The following is an 18,416-nucleotide window of genomic DNA, read 5'->3' on the forward strand; positions in this document are numbered from 1 at the left end:
ACACTTGCAATGGTGCCTCAGGTTGTCGTTCCAGGACCAATTAAAACTATTTACTGTCAATGTAATAGGCAAAACTAGTGCTTGTGGCTGCCAATCATATAATATGTGGACAAACAGAATATGTGGACAAACCTCTTGTTCCTCACCAAATGATTGAACCTAAGGATGACATATAAACATAATGAACTTAATTTTATATATTTTTTTTCTAAATTTCTCAATAAGAAACTTTTGGTGTTGGGGTGCTGTGAAAAAATTCTGATACTCTAGGGCGCCGTGATTGAAAGAAGTTTGGGAACCACAGGGGCAAACACAGGATTTGTGAAGGGGGGTTTCCAAAGGGGGTGGGGCCAAGCATGGGGGGGCAGAGACATGTGTGTATGTATGTATGTATGTATGTGTGTGTGTGTGTGTGTGTGTATATGTATATGTATATACAGGGAATACGGTACCACAACAGCCCTAGCACTAACTATGAGGCAGACGGGGGCCCACAAGCGATCGGGAACCCCATCTACTTACATCATATTACACATTGTCCGGCTTCCAGATAGATATATATATATATATATATATATATATATATATATATATATATATATATATATATAGACATAGATATGTGTATGTATGTATACACACACACACACACACACACACACACACACATCTCACTGGACCAGCACTCTCCCACCATATTTATTTGCTCTGGTGCCCTCTGGATATACTTGATAAAGAAACCCGCACAAACCACGCAGTGTCACTCATAGTTCAAGCTGACAAAGGGGCGTCTCAGCCCCGAAATATTGGAGCTTTAGATGTGAATACGTGAGTGCCACTACATGGTTAAATATATGGTTAAATATATGTATTGGTGATAAAAAGTCTGCAGGTTCCAGCAGTTTTGCACAATCCCTGCTTCTTGTCATCTAACGTGCCCACGGCATTCCGCCGCCTAAAATCCCCATTACCCCTGCGCCACACACGGCTCAGCTGGATGCAGGTATCTCCGAGTCCTTACCTGCAGCCGGAAGACAGACGCACGGAGGAGAGGGCGCGTCACCCGGCCAGCCCAGCCCAGCCCATGTAAACTGCCTGGGGGGAGCTGCGCGCTTATGCTGCAGCTCCCCTTAGCAATAGAGAAAGCCTGCCATATCTCTGTGTATGTGATGAGGCAGCTGCCGCATCACTGACACAGATCCTCTGTCTCCCCTAATTAAAAACAAACAAAACAATCGTTCAGATGCAATGATGGATCGGCGGCAGGGGGGATCTAGGTACTCAGAAACCCCCCCCTGCGTGCGCTAGTGAACCACTGGGCTAACTGCTCCTCACCTTCTGTTATGTGCGCCGGTGGCCACTAGAGGCCGCCTCACAGACCAAATGAAAATTAAAGTGATCACTCAGGGAGACGTAACAGCCTGCTGATAATTACGTAAAAACACTGATCTGACTGTTTCACGCTTGCTGAATATGGAAAGAAGGTGCTGGGAGGAGAGAGAGTGGGGGTAGGGGTAGGTTTTTGGTGTGGCAGTTGCCATTTATATTCAAAATTGACTGGATTTTTTTGTCCTTTTGTTTGATTTCCACTTACGGTTACATTAATCTAACGCTGCTCCTCACCTCTGTGGTGCCGCCGGTAGCCACTGGAGGTACAAAGACACACACACCCTATGTACACTGCACCCCTCCCCACCATATACTGCCCCTATATACACACTGAACCCTCATACTGTATCTCTCCATATAGTGCCCCCTATATCATACCTCCCACATGATACTTATCCAGGAGGGATAGAATGTTCTAGTCCTGGACTTTCCTCTTAATTTATGATTTGCAGCACCTGTTTTGTACAGGTTAATGGAGAAGAGAGGTGAGTCACCAGATGTGATGGCAACAGTAAATTAAGAGGGAAGTGCAGGAGCAGAGCATTCTGTCCCTCCTGGAGAGGGTCATGTTGGGAGGTATGCTGTATACAGGGCACCTTCCTCCTCCATATACCGCATACTCTGCACCGCCTCCTCCATATACTATACTGCAACCCCAGTAGCAGAGGTAACCAGGAAACAGATGTAAGAACCACCACACGGTCCCGCATCACTCAGAGTGGAGGCATCGGGGAAACGTGTGGCCACTTACTGGTGGGGGAAGAAGGTCTGGCAGGAAGGGGTGAGACCCTCTGTGGGGTGAGCAGTGCGGTGACCAGGAGGAGGAGGGGTCAGCTCTGGGGCTACTTATGATGCTCGTGAGAAGGCAGATAAACGGCTCAACTGCCCTATATATACTGCGTGCCGTACTGCGTTCCGGTGGAGGGCGGGGTCATGTGCTTGCCCCTCCCACACCCCGCACAGGCCATGCCCAGACCCCTCCGGCCAGGTGCTGGTGGCTACTGGTGTCCTCTACCCCCAGACTGGGCAAGAGCTGTGGGTTTACACGTGCCAGTAATGGTGTATATAGTGTAACATCATTATAGCCTGCCCATTACAGATATACAGCATCTATATTTATGAAAGGATAGCGCTACACCCTCAGCATGACAGAGCTCCAGCTCCCGGACTTTCAGAAACCCGGCAGCTCCTGTGTGAGTAGCGACCTCACCCCGCCCCCATAATCTGTCCCTGGAGTCTGTCATTTTGATGGGCTTTTCACTAGTATAATTAGAATTCCTGTATGTAGATATATAATGTCTCTTCTGCTAAAATAGATAAGCACTTGTCACTGCTCAGAGAATTTCATGTGAGCACATTGTACCATATGCTTACACAGCCTGTACACTGCCGTTAAAAAGTAAAATGTTTTGTTACACTTAAAAATAAAGTGTAATGTTTTGTGTGGGCTGCTTTCATTATTTTTAGTGAAGTTACATGGCTTATTTTGAAAAATGTTCTGTAAGAAATTATATTCTTACCGGTGGTGATAAAATGCACCTGGATGTGTCTGTTTTCAAGGGGATATAGTCACGAACCCGGCGGTCCTCCTCCTTTTTCCCCTGATTTTTAACTCTTTCACACTCCTTCCCACTGATAAACATGCACGGATCTCACTGATCCGTGCATGCCTATCAGAATTCGTAAAAAAAAAGCAGGTCTATTTGAAAACTGCTTTTTTTTAACGATTTGTACTTTTTCACGGCAGTGTTTGGCTATTGCTGGCAGTGATTGTGAATACAAATTTTTAGTAAATTACCGAGTTGTATAAAATAACAGGCGTGTTTGACCGATGGTGTATTCATTCGTATTTTTTTTCTTTGCCTTCAAAAAAAAATCCCGAGATGACACTTTGAAGAAAAAACTCAAAATCGGTCAAAATCGGGAGTTTAGTAAATATACCCCAAGGTGTCTAGTTAGACAGTCAATAGATAGACACCACATATTAGACAGACATTAGGTTGACAGGGTCAGAAGGTTGACAGGGTCAAAAGGTTGACATGAAAATGGTCGATACAAAAAAAGTAGACACCAATTTTTTTTTGCCATTTTTGTGGCTTGTGTGGACAGTTTGGTCATCTGGGACCCCAATTGTAGAAAGACATCCCCTCGCGGGGTTTGCCACGCTTTGGGCACGGTGGCTCACTGCGTTCGCCACAAGGTTTATAAACCTCTCTATGCCGACATGGATAGAGAAGGTATGAAATAGTCCAAAAACATGTAAAAAAAAAACCTGTCGACCAATTTTACGTCTGCCTTTTGACCCTGTCGACCTAATGTCTGTCTAACATATGGTGTCTATCTATTGAGGGTCCAGAGGAACCTCCTGCTGGTTAGTTTTGTGAAGTGTAGCCCAGAAGCTACAATGGGCCAACGCCATCTTCAGATGGTGTTAGCTGTGGGGGGCCAATCTATGGAATGTTTTGCTTTACGGAGCTTGGTAAATCTGACGGCATTGCATGTTCCATAGAAACATATGGTGGTTGCAGCTGCTGTCTGAAATGTAGGGACTGTTGCAGATATGAGATATCTGCTGCAATCCCTCCTTCATACATAGGGCTGATACTAAATATTTGCAGTTACCCCTGAAAAAGGCTGTTTTCAGGGATTATGCTGCAAATATTTATTGATATATTGGCCCCTTAGGCTAAGGCCACACATAGCTGCCAAGTGGGTCCTGCTGAACAGCACCCGCTTGGCTGGGAGGGGGGTTCTGTGTTCACACGGATCCTGTTCTGTGGCATGCTGCAAAACAGGATCTGACCAGTGACACACAGGATTTCAATGTAACACAGTGTGGCACAGCAGCACTGTGTGAACACATACTTTGAAATGTATGTGTTCACATTGAAATCCCGTTGTCCTGCCGTCCGGGCCTTCCGCAGCATGCTGCGTTCGAACCCAGCGGTGGCGGGACTGCCGCACATGTGTGGGCGCCTGCATAGACGCCCATGTGCCCGCGCCTTCCGGTGGCCGCTATGTGTGGCCCCAGCCTTAATGCTGTTGCCTGTGTCTGTGTGTCATGGGGCTGCACGCAGGGCCCTGGGAGAAATAAGTTCTCTCTAAGAGCATGCTGTACTTTTGAAGGACAGTTGCATGCCTTGTATATCCTGTTTTGAAGTGGGTGGGTTACATATAAAAAACAAAAACCCACAATCTGTAGAGAGTCCGATAGTAAGACTGGAGACAGCAGCAGACAGTATTTCTGGATATTTGTAATGTTTGGTTAAATGAGAGCTGTGCCTCAATGGTGAGCAGATAGCTGATCTACATGCAGTCATTGTATCCCAAACATTCTGTCCCTTCCATTCTGAGGGTTGATAAACTGGCTGTGTTTTGCCAGCTGTCAGTTATAACTTGTGTCAGAGCATGATTTTATGATTGGAAAGTAAACAGCGACACCTTGTGACCTCCTGCTCTCAGGTAATGACTTTCCCAGTTGGTGTTTTTGACTGTGGCTTTTAATTGTATGTATGGAAAAGCAATCACAAACATTTTGTTTCTTAAAAGAGTAGGATAATAATAGTAATATGTAATATACAACAAATATGATGTATGATTACATCTAGCATCACTACAGATCTTTCATTTGATGAGATATAGGCTTTTATTTATCAGTATTCAGTGCTAACTAATTCTGTATTGTCACTACAGCAATACAGGTCATAGTTATGCTGCCACTTACCATGATTGGGCTTGCTGCACTTGGCGCTGCAACGAAAGCCGTCTGCTCAGAAAGGGTTTTTCCTTGGTGATGGGTTACAGTAAGATGCTAAGACTAGCCTCACATAGAAGTGTCATTTGCAATGAATGACCGGGATAAACCCCTCTTCTTCTGGTTGTATTTTAGACATTTCATATATCTAAGCTCACACCTTTCATGCATGTGCTACAGGGAAGGTGACGTTCGACAGAGTGCTTTCACAATATAAAAGACTCCATCCCCCTGAAGTGCTTGTCGGTAGGCTTTGCATGCCTGCTGGCAGTTTAAAATAGACTTAGTTGCACAGAGCACAACAGGTTACTGTTTCGAGCAGAGCTATTTCAAGCCAAGCCATGCTAGAGCCTGGGAGACAAGGGCATAGCTTAAGTGAAATAGGTAACTGTTGCCAGGAGACCTGTTAAAAGGTCTAGTTCCCTCCTCCCCCGCTCACATTGTGGAGTAGGTGGTCCTCGTCGTAGATCAGAGTCTGCTGGTGTGACTTGCGTCACCAGTACCACAAATTAGATGGTAGGCACTTGTGCTCTGTGGTTGATTATAAGTGTGAAGTAGAGCGTATCATGGGGGACAGTGACACATCTACATGGTGACTAAATCTATAAAGCTGCAGGGAAAAAACCCAAAAAAGACTTTGAAATGGAAATAATGCTAAGTTGCAAACTTGTGTATGTACTGTACTCTTACGAAAGCCTCACTTACACTGACATGGCATCTGGCTAATAGCACATACGTAAGCAAACAAGTACAATTGTAAGGGCTATATCTTCCAGAGTTTGTCCTTATGGCAAGGTCTTGCAGCTGTAATTCAGGCCTACATTTACAGTAGTACACAGAGGGGAACATGTACTAAGCAGTGATAAAAGTGGAGAAGTGAGCCAGTGAAGAGGTTGCCCATGGCAACCAATCGGCATTGACGTAACATTTATAATTTGCATACTTTAAAAGTATTCAGAGCAGCTGATTGGTTGCCGTTGGCCACTTCTCCACTTTTATCACTGCTTAGTACATGTCCCCTTATGTTCCAAGAAGACCACTGAGGTACATTTAAATGAATGTGCCAAGTGGTATATAGTATGGATGATAGTGAGGTTGGTTCCCATAGCGCATTCAGAGATGGGCTGAGCCATCATTCAGTCACGGAATTATCTAAACACGTATGTAATAATACACGACATGCAGTAATAAGCAAATCCTGTCATTTTGTAGTATAAGAGGTTGCATACTGGACCCTGGGGGCAAAGGATAATCATGGACCTCCTCTGTCTGCCCAGCACACCAAGCTATCCACTTGACCTAGAATTTATTTACTCCCAATCTTCAGAGCTGCTAACTTTATTCATTATAGTAGTAATAATAATAATAATAATAATAATGTTATTGATGTAGCACTTTTCTCACAATAGGACTCAAAGTGCTCTACATTTGCATCTACAACACAAAATACAAAATAAACCTAACAGAAAAGAGAACACAGCATTTATTTTAAAACTAAAGGGACATTAAGGAAATGTGTGAGAAGACAGGAAAGGCTTGAGTCTGGTTTTGAAGAATACTAGTCCTTGGACTGTGCGTGGAAGTGGGTTCCATAGAGTCTGAGCCACAAAGCAACAAGCTGGACCCCCATATGAATTCAGGGAGATCCTAGGTACTTCAAATAGTCCTTCATCTACAGATCACAGTACCAGCAGTGCCCCATATGAATCATGCCAGTACATTGTTTATGCCAGCAATTTCCCATTTCACTACAGCAACTTCAGTTTCTGGAAAACGAATGTCCTTCCCAGTCTTCTCCTGGTGTTAGCGTTTTATGTACTGGAACCTCTATTCGCACTAAGCATTCTGTGCTTCTGGGAGCCATTTTTTATTGTCAGCAAGCATCTCTTGCTAGGGCTGATGCATAAAATACTACGCCAGTTAGCATGGTGTATCCTCCGGTGGGACTAAGGTTTGTTCTAAAGCCTCGTTTATGCAGAAGCATCTCATGTAGACCTGCAGAAATATTCATGTTAGGAGGTGTATCTTTTGCATCTACTATAGGACAGATGAAAGTACATACTAATGATGATAATTGGAGGCAGAATCATCCTGGAATTATTCTGGTTTGGTATGGGCAGAGTAAGCTATTTCTTTTGAGACCTTTACACCCATTTATCAATAACTTTATGTTCGCTCCTCTGGCTGTGAGATAAGTGGTCCTCAGGCATCCTTGAGTGCTTCAGAGACTGTAGTAGGAATACATTTGATAGCCGACTATAGTTCAGTTATTGGCTGTGTCCTCAATTCCATACATCTGATCAGGTACGTAAGCATTAATGGTTTAGCTATACATTCGTGGGTGGCAACTTTGCATATCAATAGGTTATGTACTATTAATTTATTGGTTCACAAACATATATATCTGGTCCCAGGTGGAATGGTCGAACACACACACACACACACACACACACACACACACACACACACACACACCAATGAATTCAGAATAAATACTGTAACCGCAGTAATATGGGTTGGACCTGGGTCACAGCTCTGATACCACTTTAACACTACACCTTGGTCCTGGGTTATTCCCTTTAAGACTGTCTGCCCTGCATGTCCAATTAGACACTCCCTTGAGGCGGACCTAAAGAATAAACAGCCAATCAGCTGCTTTTGAAAGGTAATCAGAGTCCAATAACCCGGGTAGCACCGTTCATACCGCAGGCTACCCAGGTCAGTCCCGGAAATAACCCTGGACCAGGGTCAAGGCACCAACAATTTGGACCCGGGAAGACCTTTTCACACAGCCAGGACCCGGGTTGCCCCTGCAGTATCCCGGGTTTTTAGCTCAGTGTGAAAGGGGTATAACTGGCACAGACTGCTTGATACATTTGCTTATTGGCCTAATAATCCTCCTGTGCTTCTTGATCCTGACTAAACAACAAATATGTTTGATATTTTAGTTAACTGGATTTTACAGTTCAAGCACCTCCAATATGATTCCTATTAATATCTCTTCCTCTTGGAGCTGCAGCGTGTACAGCTTGTTCCTTTCCGCGCCACCCACTCATGACATGCTTTAAAATCACACATTAAAGTCACACTACATCTGTCCTCCAAGCGTCTTGTGTATGTCTTTAATTAACACACTGATGCTGGAGATGACGGAACAGACTTTGTTGCCCTTATCTTTTTCAATCATCAGATACCATCTACCATTAAAGCATTTGGCTGATGTGCTTGACATTATTTCTGTCCAGCGAGCCTCTTGAGGACAATGTGTTATATTGATTCAAAACCTGTTGTTATACTGTACTTTACAGGGATTCTGCAGGAATAGTCTATAGGGAGGCATAACAACATTTATGTGTGCTAGCTTTGGCTTATCATACAACTAAACTCAGGGAATGTAGGTTCAATAGAAGATGGTCTGTACTATCATACTCCGAATTTATTAAAGGGTACATCAACCTTTGGCACATTGGGTACTTCACACAGATGGGAGGGGTGCCTCAGCTCAAAATCTCAGAGTGCTGCATTTGTAATATCATTTTGCTTGTGTATATATATCTGCCTTGAAACACAGAACACAGCTGGCTTTATAAAGAACATGGCATAGAACAAATTCATCACTGCATTTACGTACATCTCTGAATCAGGCCCCAAGTCATGTAATAGCCTAAACATTACACTGCATTTCAATACCAGGAAGTGGAAGTACTTATACAGTGCTAGCTATGGTGTTTCTGGTCTAGAGGGGCGACTCCTGGTCCCTCTGATCATTGCATTCGCCTACGGATTGTGATTGGAAGGGTAAATGAGGTGCATGGAGTCGCATGAATTACGAAGAACCATCCTATTTCTATGTGTACTATGCAGCGCTAGTTCTTGGTTTCTTTCTTTGTGTAAACTCTATAGGCCCAATACTGCCTGACTGGAAGTATCAGTGATGCACAGCTGTCAGTGGCAGTGGATTGCTGAGGCGTGACTCTGGAATCCAGGTGAAGTCACCGATGCACACAATGATTATATCAATCCTAAAAATAGACAAATGATGTTAAATAGTTGTATTGCAAGAATGTAAGTATTATATACAATCCCTGAGATAAAACATTTCTCACATTATGATGATCAGTCTGCTCACATTTTTTTTAAAAATGGCTATTTGTTCAATGGCTGTACACTGGTCCTGGTATTGTATTGTAAATTGTTAAGTGTGGGCGTGCAATAAACCCAAAGCATGCTTTCATAGCTGGACATTTCTAGGAATGTGGCTCATTCCTTTTATGCCTGGTTGGTTAATGATACTTTTTTATTTATTTTTTTATAATCCCATTTAGTGCTGGACAGGTTGTATAGAATGTGAGTGACAGGGAAGGAGGATTGCTGTGAATGAAGGAGACAGGTGTGATGGAGGCCCCAGTGCTGCCATGTGGCTGTTCAGTAGAAGTGCTGAGGGTGTACAATTCTGAGTTATAAATACAGCGCTAGCCCCTCTTCCCAGCTCACGCACAGGGGTTATGGAGCAGCTTCATGTTTCTCTCTTACTGTTAGAAGTTGCCTGCTTGTCTCCAGAAGACCTGGTTTAAGCTGTCTTAAGACATGCACTGGTCTAACTGTGCACAGCCTGTATCTGCAATGCATTAAATATGGTCTTGGAGATCCTTCATTATTGTCTGGGGGCAGTGATTCATTTGAGCATATAGCCTATGTTATTTTGGCAGTGTGGCATGGTAGCTCGCACTACTACTGAAGTGCAAAGGCAGACCTTTTCTTTGACTGTATTATGGATAGCATTACTGCCTCACAGCACTGAGGTCATGTGTTTGTTTCTTACCGTGGCCATAACTGTGTGGAGTTTGTATATTCTCCCCATGCATGCATGGTTATCCTCCGGGTATTCCGGTTTCCTTCCACACTCCAAAATATACTGGTAGGTTAATTGGCTCCCAACAAAAATTAACCCTAGAGTGAATGTGTGTGTGCGTGTGTTTCATACCTTCCAACATGACCCTCTCCAGGAGGGACACAATGCTCTGTTTCTGGACTTATCTCTTAGTTTATGATTACCGGCACCTGTGTTGAACACGTTAATGGATAAGAAATGTGTTTCAGCACACCTTTGATGGCAATCATACATTAAGATGGAAGTACAGGAGCAGAGTATTGTGTCCCTCCTGGAGAGGGTCATGTTGGGAGGTATGAGCAACAGTATATATTGGTCAATATGTGTTCCTAGGGCACAAGTTCTCAAACTCGGTCCTCAGGACCCCACACAGTACATGTTTTGCAGGTCTCCTCACAGAATCGCAAGTGAAATAGTTAGCTCCACCTGTGGATCTTTTAAAATGGGTCAGTGAGTAATTAATACACCTGTGCACCTGCTGGGTTACCTGCAAAACATGCACTGTGTGGGGTCCTGAGGACCGAGTTTGAGAACCTATGTCCTAGGGGATCAGTATGAAATACTTACAATCAAAATCCCGACGGTTGAAATCCCAACAGCGATTGACCGACGGTCGAAATCCTGACAAGGTCAAAATCCCAACATAGACAAAATACCGACATTTCAAATACCGACAATGTCAAAATACCGACATGTAAAATGTCGACAGGTCAAAATGCCGACATGAGTTTCTCATTGTTTTTTAGTGTGTATCTTAACATAGGTCGACATGGACACCATATAAGTGTACCGCATCCCCTCGCATGGCTCACTGCGTTCGCCATGCTTCGGGCACGGTGCCTCGCTGCGCTTGGCACACCATTATATTCCCCCTCCAGGACCACTGGGATGGTAAAGTATGAACAAGTCGGTTTCAATGAAAAAATTATGAAAAACTCATGTCAGTATTTTGACCTGTCGACATTTTACATGTCGGTATTTTGACCTTGTCGGTATTTTAAAGGTCGGTATTTTGACCATGTCGGTATTTTGACCATGTCGGGATCTTTACCATGTCGGGATTTTGACCGTCGGTCAATTGCTGTCGGGATTTCGACCGTCGGTATTTTGATTGTCGGTAAATTGACTGCATCCCGTTCCTAGGATAGAGATAAATCAGTTATCAGCACATAAAAAAGAGCCTTTTGGAATATACAGGAATCACAAACCAGGGTCCTTGGCTTTTTTGCAGCAGAATGGAAAAGAATAGGGATAGACCAAACTTGAAGCGTGCTCAATTCTTCCTATGTCAGCTCTTAATTGCACCATTCACATGTACTGTCGAAACAAAAAATGGTGGCTTCCATGGTCTAGTATTTTCAATGTACTATTGCACACCACATAAATTCAATAAAAACTCATACTGAAAAATTAGCTTATCTGACAATCCCAGAAACGCCAGAGTAGTCACCAGATCTGGAAGAGAGTTTATGTCAACACACTCCATCTATGCATTTAGTCACTGGCTTCTGATGAAGTCCAGCTAACATATAGCGTCAGTGAGGAAATGCATTGAGGGATTGCGTTATAATGTATTCACACCAAAGTATTATGATTACTGATGGTATTACTGTATGTTATTTGCCAAACTTTCTTTGTCTTCGATTTTAACAGTGTTTTCGAAACATGTTCTCAGATTCCCCACTGCAGTAATACAGTAATGCACATTAATGCTGCTGGCTGTATAGGTACACCCGGTATGCGGTTAGCATACCGCACATCGGGATCCCGTCAGTCACAATACCGATGCCGGGATCCCAACGGGGGCACCATACTGCCGCCAGTATACCAGCGAGGTAGATGATTCCCCCTCTATGGGTGTCCATGACACCCATAGAGGGAGAATCTCCTACAAGGGGCTTTGTTGCTTTTGCCCCCCCCCCCTCCCCCCCTGCCGGCAGTCTGCCGCTTGGGATGCGATGTCGGTATACTGACATTTGGCATCCTGTGCAGCGGTATATCATACCGAACCCGTCGTCTATGCACACAGATGATCACAAGAGACCAACCCTGGTCATTTGCATTCTGCATCGTAAAAAGGTCCTCTTTGGCACACCAGGTTATGGCCACATGTTTTTGCCACCAATATCGTAGTTGTACAGCCACAATAGGTGAACACATGCTATAGAGAAAATAATTAATGCAACTCATCTGTGAATAAAGCATTTGGTTTGAGGGTAACTTATAAACTCTTTGTTACAGCTGACACCAGGGGGAAAGGCTGAGTTGGCTGGAGTGAGTGTGGGGGACTGGATGCTACAAATTGATGGCGAGAACACCACAAGCATGACTCACATTGAGGCCCAGAACAAGATTCGAGCCTGCAGCAATAAACTGAGCCTAATTCTGAGCAGGTAAGGAATAGAGCACATCAGACACATACAAGCTGTGGCTATTGGCTTGTGTACTCCAAGTCCCACTATGCGTAGCAGGACATGCTGCGACTTGTGGCTGTATCACTGATGGGGAGCCACAAGTAATGTACACCGTATGGCTTGCTAGCTGCGCTCTGCAAATCTCTTGCTTTCCGCCCCTTTACCCTGCTTCAGTAACCTCATTTTGAAAAATAAGTTGTCATTTATGCATTGGTCTACCACACTAGGAGTACCTGTGTGCATACTCCATACCCCATACCTAGTACCTGTGTGCATACTTCATACCTAGTACCTGTGTGCATACTCCATACCTAGTTCCTGTGTGCATACTCCAGACCTAGTACCTGTGTGCATACTCCATACTCCATACCTAGTACCTGTGTGCATACTCCATACCTAGTACCTGTGTGCATACTTCATACTCCATACCTAGTACCTGTGTGCATACTCCATACCTAGTACCTGTGTGCATACTTCATACTCCATACCTAGTACCTGTGTGCATACTCCATACCTAGTTCCTGTGTGCATACTCTAGACCTAGTACCTGTGTGCATACTCCATACCTAGTACCTGTGTGCATACTCCATACTCCATACCTAGTACCTGTGTGCATACTCCATACCTAGTACCTGTGTGCATACTTCATACTCCATACCTAGTACCTGTGTGCATACTCCATACCTAGTTCCTGTGTGCATACTCCAGACCTAGTACCTGTGTGCATACTCCATACTCCATACCTAGTACCTGTGTGCATACTCCATACTCCATACCTAGTACCTGTGTGCATACTCCATACCTAGTACCTGTGTGCATACTTCATACTCCATACCTAGTACCTGTGTGCATACTCCATACCTAGTTCCTGTGTGCATACTCCAGACCTAGTACCTGTGTGCATACTCCATACTCCATACCTAGTACCTGTGTCCATACTCCATACCTAGTACCTGTGTGCATACTCCATACCTAGTACCTGTGTGCATACTCCATACTCCATATCTGTGGGCATACTCCATACCTAGTACCTGTGTGCATACTTCATACTCCATATCTAGTACCTGTGTGCATACTCCATCCTCCATACCGAGTACCTGTGTGCATACTCCATACCTAGTACCTGTGTGCATACTTCATACTCCATACCTAGTACCTGTGTGCATACTTCATACTCCATACCTAGTACCTGTGCATACTCCATACCTAGTACCTGTGTGCATACTCTATACCTAGTACCTGTGTGCATACTTCATACTCCATACCTAATACATGTGTGCATACTCCATACTCCATACCTAGTACCTGTGTGCATACTCCATACTCCATACCTAGTACCTGTGTGCATACTCCATACTCCATACCTAGTACCTGTGTGCATACTCTATACCTAGTACCTGTGTGCATACTTCATACTCCATACCTAATACATGTGTGCATACTCCATACCTAGTACCTGTGTGCATACTCCATACCTAGTACCTGTGTGCATACTCTATACCTAGTACCTGTGTGCATACTTCATACTCCATACCTAATACATGTGTGCATACTCCATACTCCATACCTAGTACCTGTGTGCATACTCCATACTTAGTACCTGTGTGCATACTCCATACCTAGTACCTGTGTGCATACTCCATACTGCATACCTAATACATGTGTGCATACTCCATACTCCTTACCTAGTACCTATGTGCATACTCCATACCTAGCTGTTCGTTCCCCCCAACTCTTCCCATTGGCTGATGCAAATGCCACTGTCTTTCTCTGTAAAACAATGCACTAGGTACTCCAGTACTGACAGGCTATATTGTCACCAAATAGGATTTCGCACTGTGCCTCGTCTATTTTGCACTTCATAAGTAAACCCCATTGAATGCATTATTATGTGGCTTTACTAATTATAGCACCTGGTTTTGTCAATTTAATGTTTGGCTGCTAGAACAAAATAAAATAACCTTTTTGCTTTCTCTCTGCAGATTCTTAACAGGATTGAATAATCAGCAAAAGGTATGCTCCTTTCATCTTTATACATGAATGGTGCGTGGGTGTTGTGTGCATGAGGTAGAGAAAAGAATGGGGAAGAGTCTATGGTTGTCTTGGATGTGGTTATTTTTATCCATTTGTATCTGTATATTTTTATCTGTCCTTGCTTTACTCATTTGAGTGGGATTTCAACCTGTCTGCTTTATTCTCCTCTCCTGATCTGTGCAGTCACTTCTTACACAAGCGCGCACTGAGGCTGCCACCTTCCTTTTTTTTTTTTTTCTTTGAAATTAAACTTTCCTGTATTTCCTTTTCCTCTTTGGCCTTTCTGCCTCCGGCTGTGGCTAGCCTGGCACCAAACTCCTGGGCTCCTCTCTGTCTGCATGAAGCATATGCCCCCCCTCCCTATTCCTGTAGCTGCATGTGCCCTGCAGGGTAAACAGAGACTGGTTTATTCTAAGCTGCTGGAATGTATCTGGTGAGCTCATGGGAACACAGCATGGAACAGGATGAATTATCCCTAACCTATTAACTATGCTGTCACTTGTCCTAACCCAGTTCCTGAAAGGTATTGCAGCCGAATAACTAGAAGATAGGAGAAATTCATACACATACCTGTACTTGTGTATTTTATATAATTCTAAATACTATACACAATTCATTCTTGGATAAAGGCGTATAACATAGTTCTGTATACTTGTAATTACTCAGTGAAGGACTTATCTTCCCTATGTCCCACCAGTCGGGATCATGGCGGTCAGGTGAATGACGCCAGGATCCCGATAGCCGGAATACCGGTGGAGAGCGCAGTGTGCCACGCTTCGGGCCCGGCATGGCGCCGTGGACACCACACGAGTAGGAATTCCGGGCGGCGGTCACCGGTTGTCGGCGGTCACCAGTTGTCGGCGGCGGTATTCTGACCGCCGCGAACATGACTGCATACAGTAATCACAATGACCATGGATATTGTAAAGTAACAATGACTGAATATGAGGTAAGCTTGTATTTTTAGCAGAGCAGTTTTCTCTTCCAACCCAGCGATATCATTCTATACAGTATTTTTTAAAATAAAGATAATGTTTAATAATGACTTTCAACCACAAAGTAGAGGAATAGAAGTATAACTATGTTAGAAACTCCTTTACAAGTGTTTAGTTCTGAAAGGGCTATCTCGTCTGAGTTTCTGATTGCTGCAATATAGTAGGTAAGGTGTTTCTTTTTCATCCACTAGGGGTCCCTGGAGTACTCTTGGGATATGGACGACTTCCGCAGGAACAAGGCACTGAATAATTACATTTAGAACTCTCCTCCCCTCCATATCCCAGAGTACCTCAGTGTTTTTTCTGTGCTCATAGTAGCAACAAGGCTTGTGTGGAGTTATCCACACTACTTTTTGAATATTTTTCTTTTTGATTTTTTCTTTTTACAACATTGTCCACATCCCTTTCCCCCTTCCAATAGGCGTGGGTCCGGGATAGTGAAAGCTGCTTACAAGCAGCTACTGGCGTGTCGGGCCTCTCTAAAAAGAGCTCCCTCACAGTCACGTGCAGGACTACCTGCAGGAGAAGCTGGACGGAGCTTGCAGAAGAAGCCCCGTCATAGCCCTCACTACAAGGCGTCCAGGTATGTTGGGGACGGGGCGGTCAGCTCACGCTGCCGCCCCGCTGTGTGGGGACACTGTTGTTTGTAGCCGCCCGTCGCCGCTTCCAGGAACACCGCCGCTATGTGATGGCCCGCCGCTGCTACCTGGTCACCGCCGCTGTGCTGCCTCCCGCCGCTCACAGAGCCGCGCCGTCCGCATTCACCATGCATAGCCGCCGCTCTATGGCTCTATACAGTGCGCTCCCCGGCTCCCTCTACCTCAGCTCCCCGGCTCCCTCTACCTCAGCTCCCCGCAGGTAATCCCCGGCTCCGTGTAATAGATAGCGGTACACGGAGTACGGGGGGATAGAGCACACACAAGGGGGGAGAGTGTGCCCATAGCAGCAGCAGAACGCTGCATGGGTTATTAGATAGAGAGGCTATTAAGCCTTTTTTAACAGGATATTCACTGATTATATCTGTTTGGGAAGTTATAATCTGCACTTTGTTTTATACTGTAAGCATGGGGGGGCCATTTTAACCATGCTTCCTGTTTCTTCCTGTTGTGATTCCAGATGTTCCTGTACTACATCTCTACTCCACAGAAGGCGCAGGGGTGTTAGTGGGAATTTGGGATCAGATGTCATATAGACTGGCGTGCACTGCACTTGGCTAGATATATATATATATATATATATATATATATATATATATATATATATATATATATATATATATATATATATAGAGAGAGAGAGACACCTTAGTACAATTTTACTGAGTCGTGCAAGTTGTCTGTCTTTGTATTTTGTGTTGTCTGTCTGCATAATGAGTAAGGCACCAGCAAAAACAAAAAAGCAGTTTCACTGCCATGTCTGTAAGAATGTGTTACCGGATGGATCTACCACATGTACAGTATGTTTTGTGAATTCAGCTACGAATACAAGTTTGACTCCGGTTACAAAGCCGGTTTCATCCCCGCACCCTCCATGGGCTATGCTAACACAGGTTATGGCTGGATTGCAATCAGAATTGGCCGCCGCTCGACAAGAGCGGGAAGCGGCAAGATCTGAGTCTAGGGTGAGACCGCTAGAACTACCGGAGGGGTCTCAGCCTTGCCAAAAGTCCAAGTCCACTTTGGGTAAAAGGGATAAATTTCATTTGTCTTATGATTTACCAGTTTCTGCTATGTTGCATTCTGACGATTCTATGCCAGACCTCTTTGCGCAAGATGACGGTGAGGAGGGCGAAGTAGACCAGCAGTCAGATAGTGACGATTTTGACAGCCCGGGCATTGATAATCTCATCAGAGCGGTGCGTCAGTCTCTGAAGTTTACAGAAACTGAGGAGCCTCTGACAAATGATGAGGTCGTCTTTACTAAACGGCAGAGAACTCCAATGTGTTTTCATGTTTCGGAATCTCTTAATAAGATGTTACTAGAAACACGAAAGAATCCGGATAAACAGTTTTCTATACCTCGCAGATTTAAGTCTAGTTACCCGTTTCCAGAGTCTGTGACAGCTACATGGGAGAATCCGCCATTGGTGGATTCGTCTGTGTCTAAACTTACAAAGAAATTAACCATACCAGTACCAACTGCTACTACGCTTAAAGACCCTTCGGACCATAAAATAGAAGCTATGCTAAAGTCCATGTATACAGCAGCAGGAGTGTTGCTTAGACCTGGGTTGGTATGCATTTGGGTAACTAAGGCGTTAATGGTATGGATAACAGAACTCAAGTCTGCCCTAAGTGACGATCACCTTATACTTCTCGCTGATCAAATCTGGGAAGCTGCTGATTATCTATGTACAGCTTCTACTGACGTCTGTCAACTCACTTCTCGCCTTTCATCCTCGCTAGTTACAGCACGACGAGCACTCTGGCTGCGGTCTTGGCAAGCGGAGGCGGAGGTCAAAAAAGGTATAGAGGCGTTACCTTACGGTGGCAAGAAGTTGTTTGGTCCTGAATTGGACAAATGGATTTCTGAGGCCACGGGAGGAAAGTCTGTTTTCTTACTATTGCCTCCAACAGTACCTAGACGGAGATACTCTGGACCTGCGTTCAAATCCTTTAGACCTCAGTCCTTTCGCGGGCGTGGCAGAGGAACAGCCACGCCTGGTAGACGAGGTCGAGTACGTGGTTTCCAACAAACCAACACCAGTCGTCAGGACGCTAAGGTCACTGACAAGCCAGTGGCATGACGGGCTCCCAGCCCATCTCGGATCTCCAATTGTGGGAGCACGCCTTCAGACGTTCCAGTTGGCGTGGCTCCAGACGTCCACAGATGGGTGGATCCGCAATTTAGTGTTAAAAGGTTACAAAATAGAGTTCGAATGTCTCCCGCCACTGCAGTTTTTCAAGACCGGACTGCCTGTGTCGGACGACAAGAGGGCG

The 18,416-nt window shown here is 44.6% G+C and overlaps 1 protein-coding gene across 4 annotated transcripts in view; it reads left to right on the top strand.

Annotated features, from left to right (window-relative positions):
* LOC134933032 (PDZ and LIM domain protein 7-like) overlaps window positions 1-18,416 on the top strand; it is a 102,483-nt gene that overhangs the window by 18,236 nt on the left and 65,831 nt on the right. For all 4 annotated transcript variants that reach the window (XM_063927973.1, XM_063927970.1, XM_063927971.1 and 1 more), the window contains exons 3-4: window positions 12,276-12,427; window positions 14,431-14,461. In XM_063927973.1, the coding sequence (XP_063784043.1) occupies window positions 12,276-12,427; window positions 14,431-14,461 (183 nt within the window). The remainder of the gene's footprint in view (window positions 1-12,275; window positions 12,428-14,430; window positions 14,462-18,416) is intronic.

This window comes from Pseudophryne corroboree, chromosome 6 (genome assembly GCF_028390025.1).
Source record: "Pseudophryne corroboree isolate aPseCor3 chromosome 6, aPseCor3.hap2, whole genome shotgun sequence".
Taxonomy (NCBI): Eukaryota; Metazoa; Chordata; class Amphibia; order Anura; family Myobatrachidae; genus Pseudophryne; species Pseudophryne corroboree.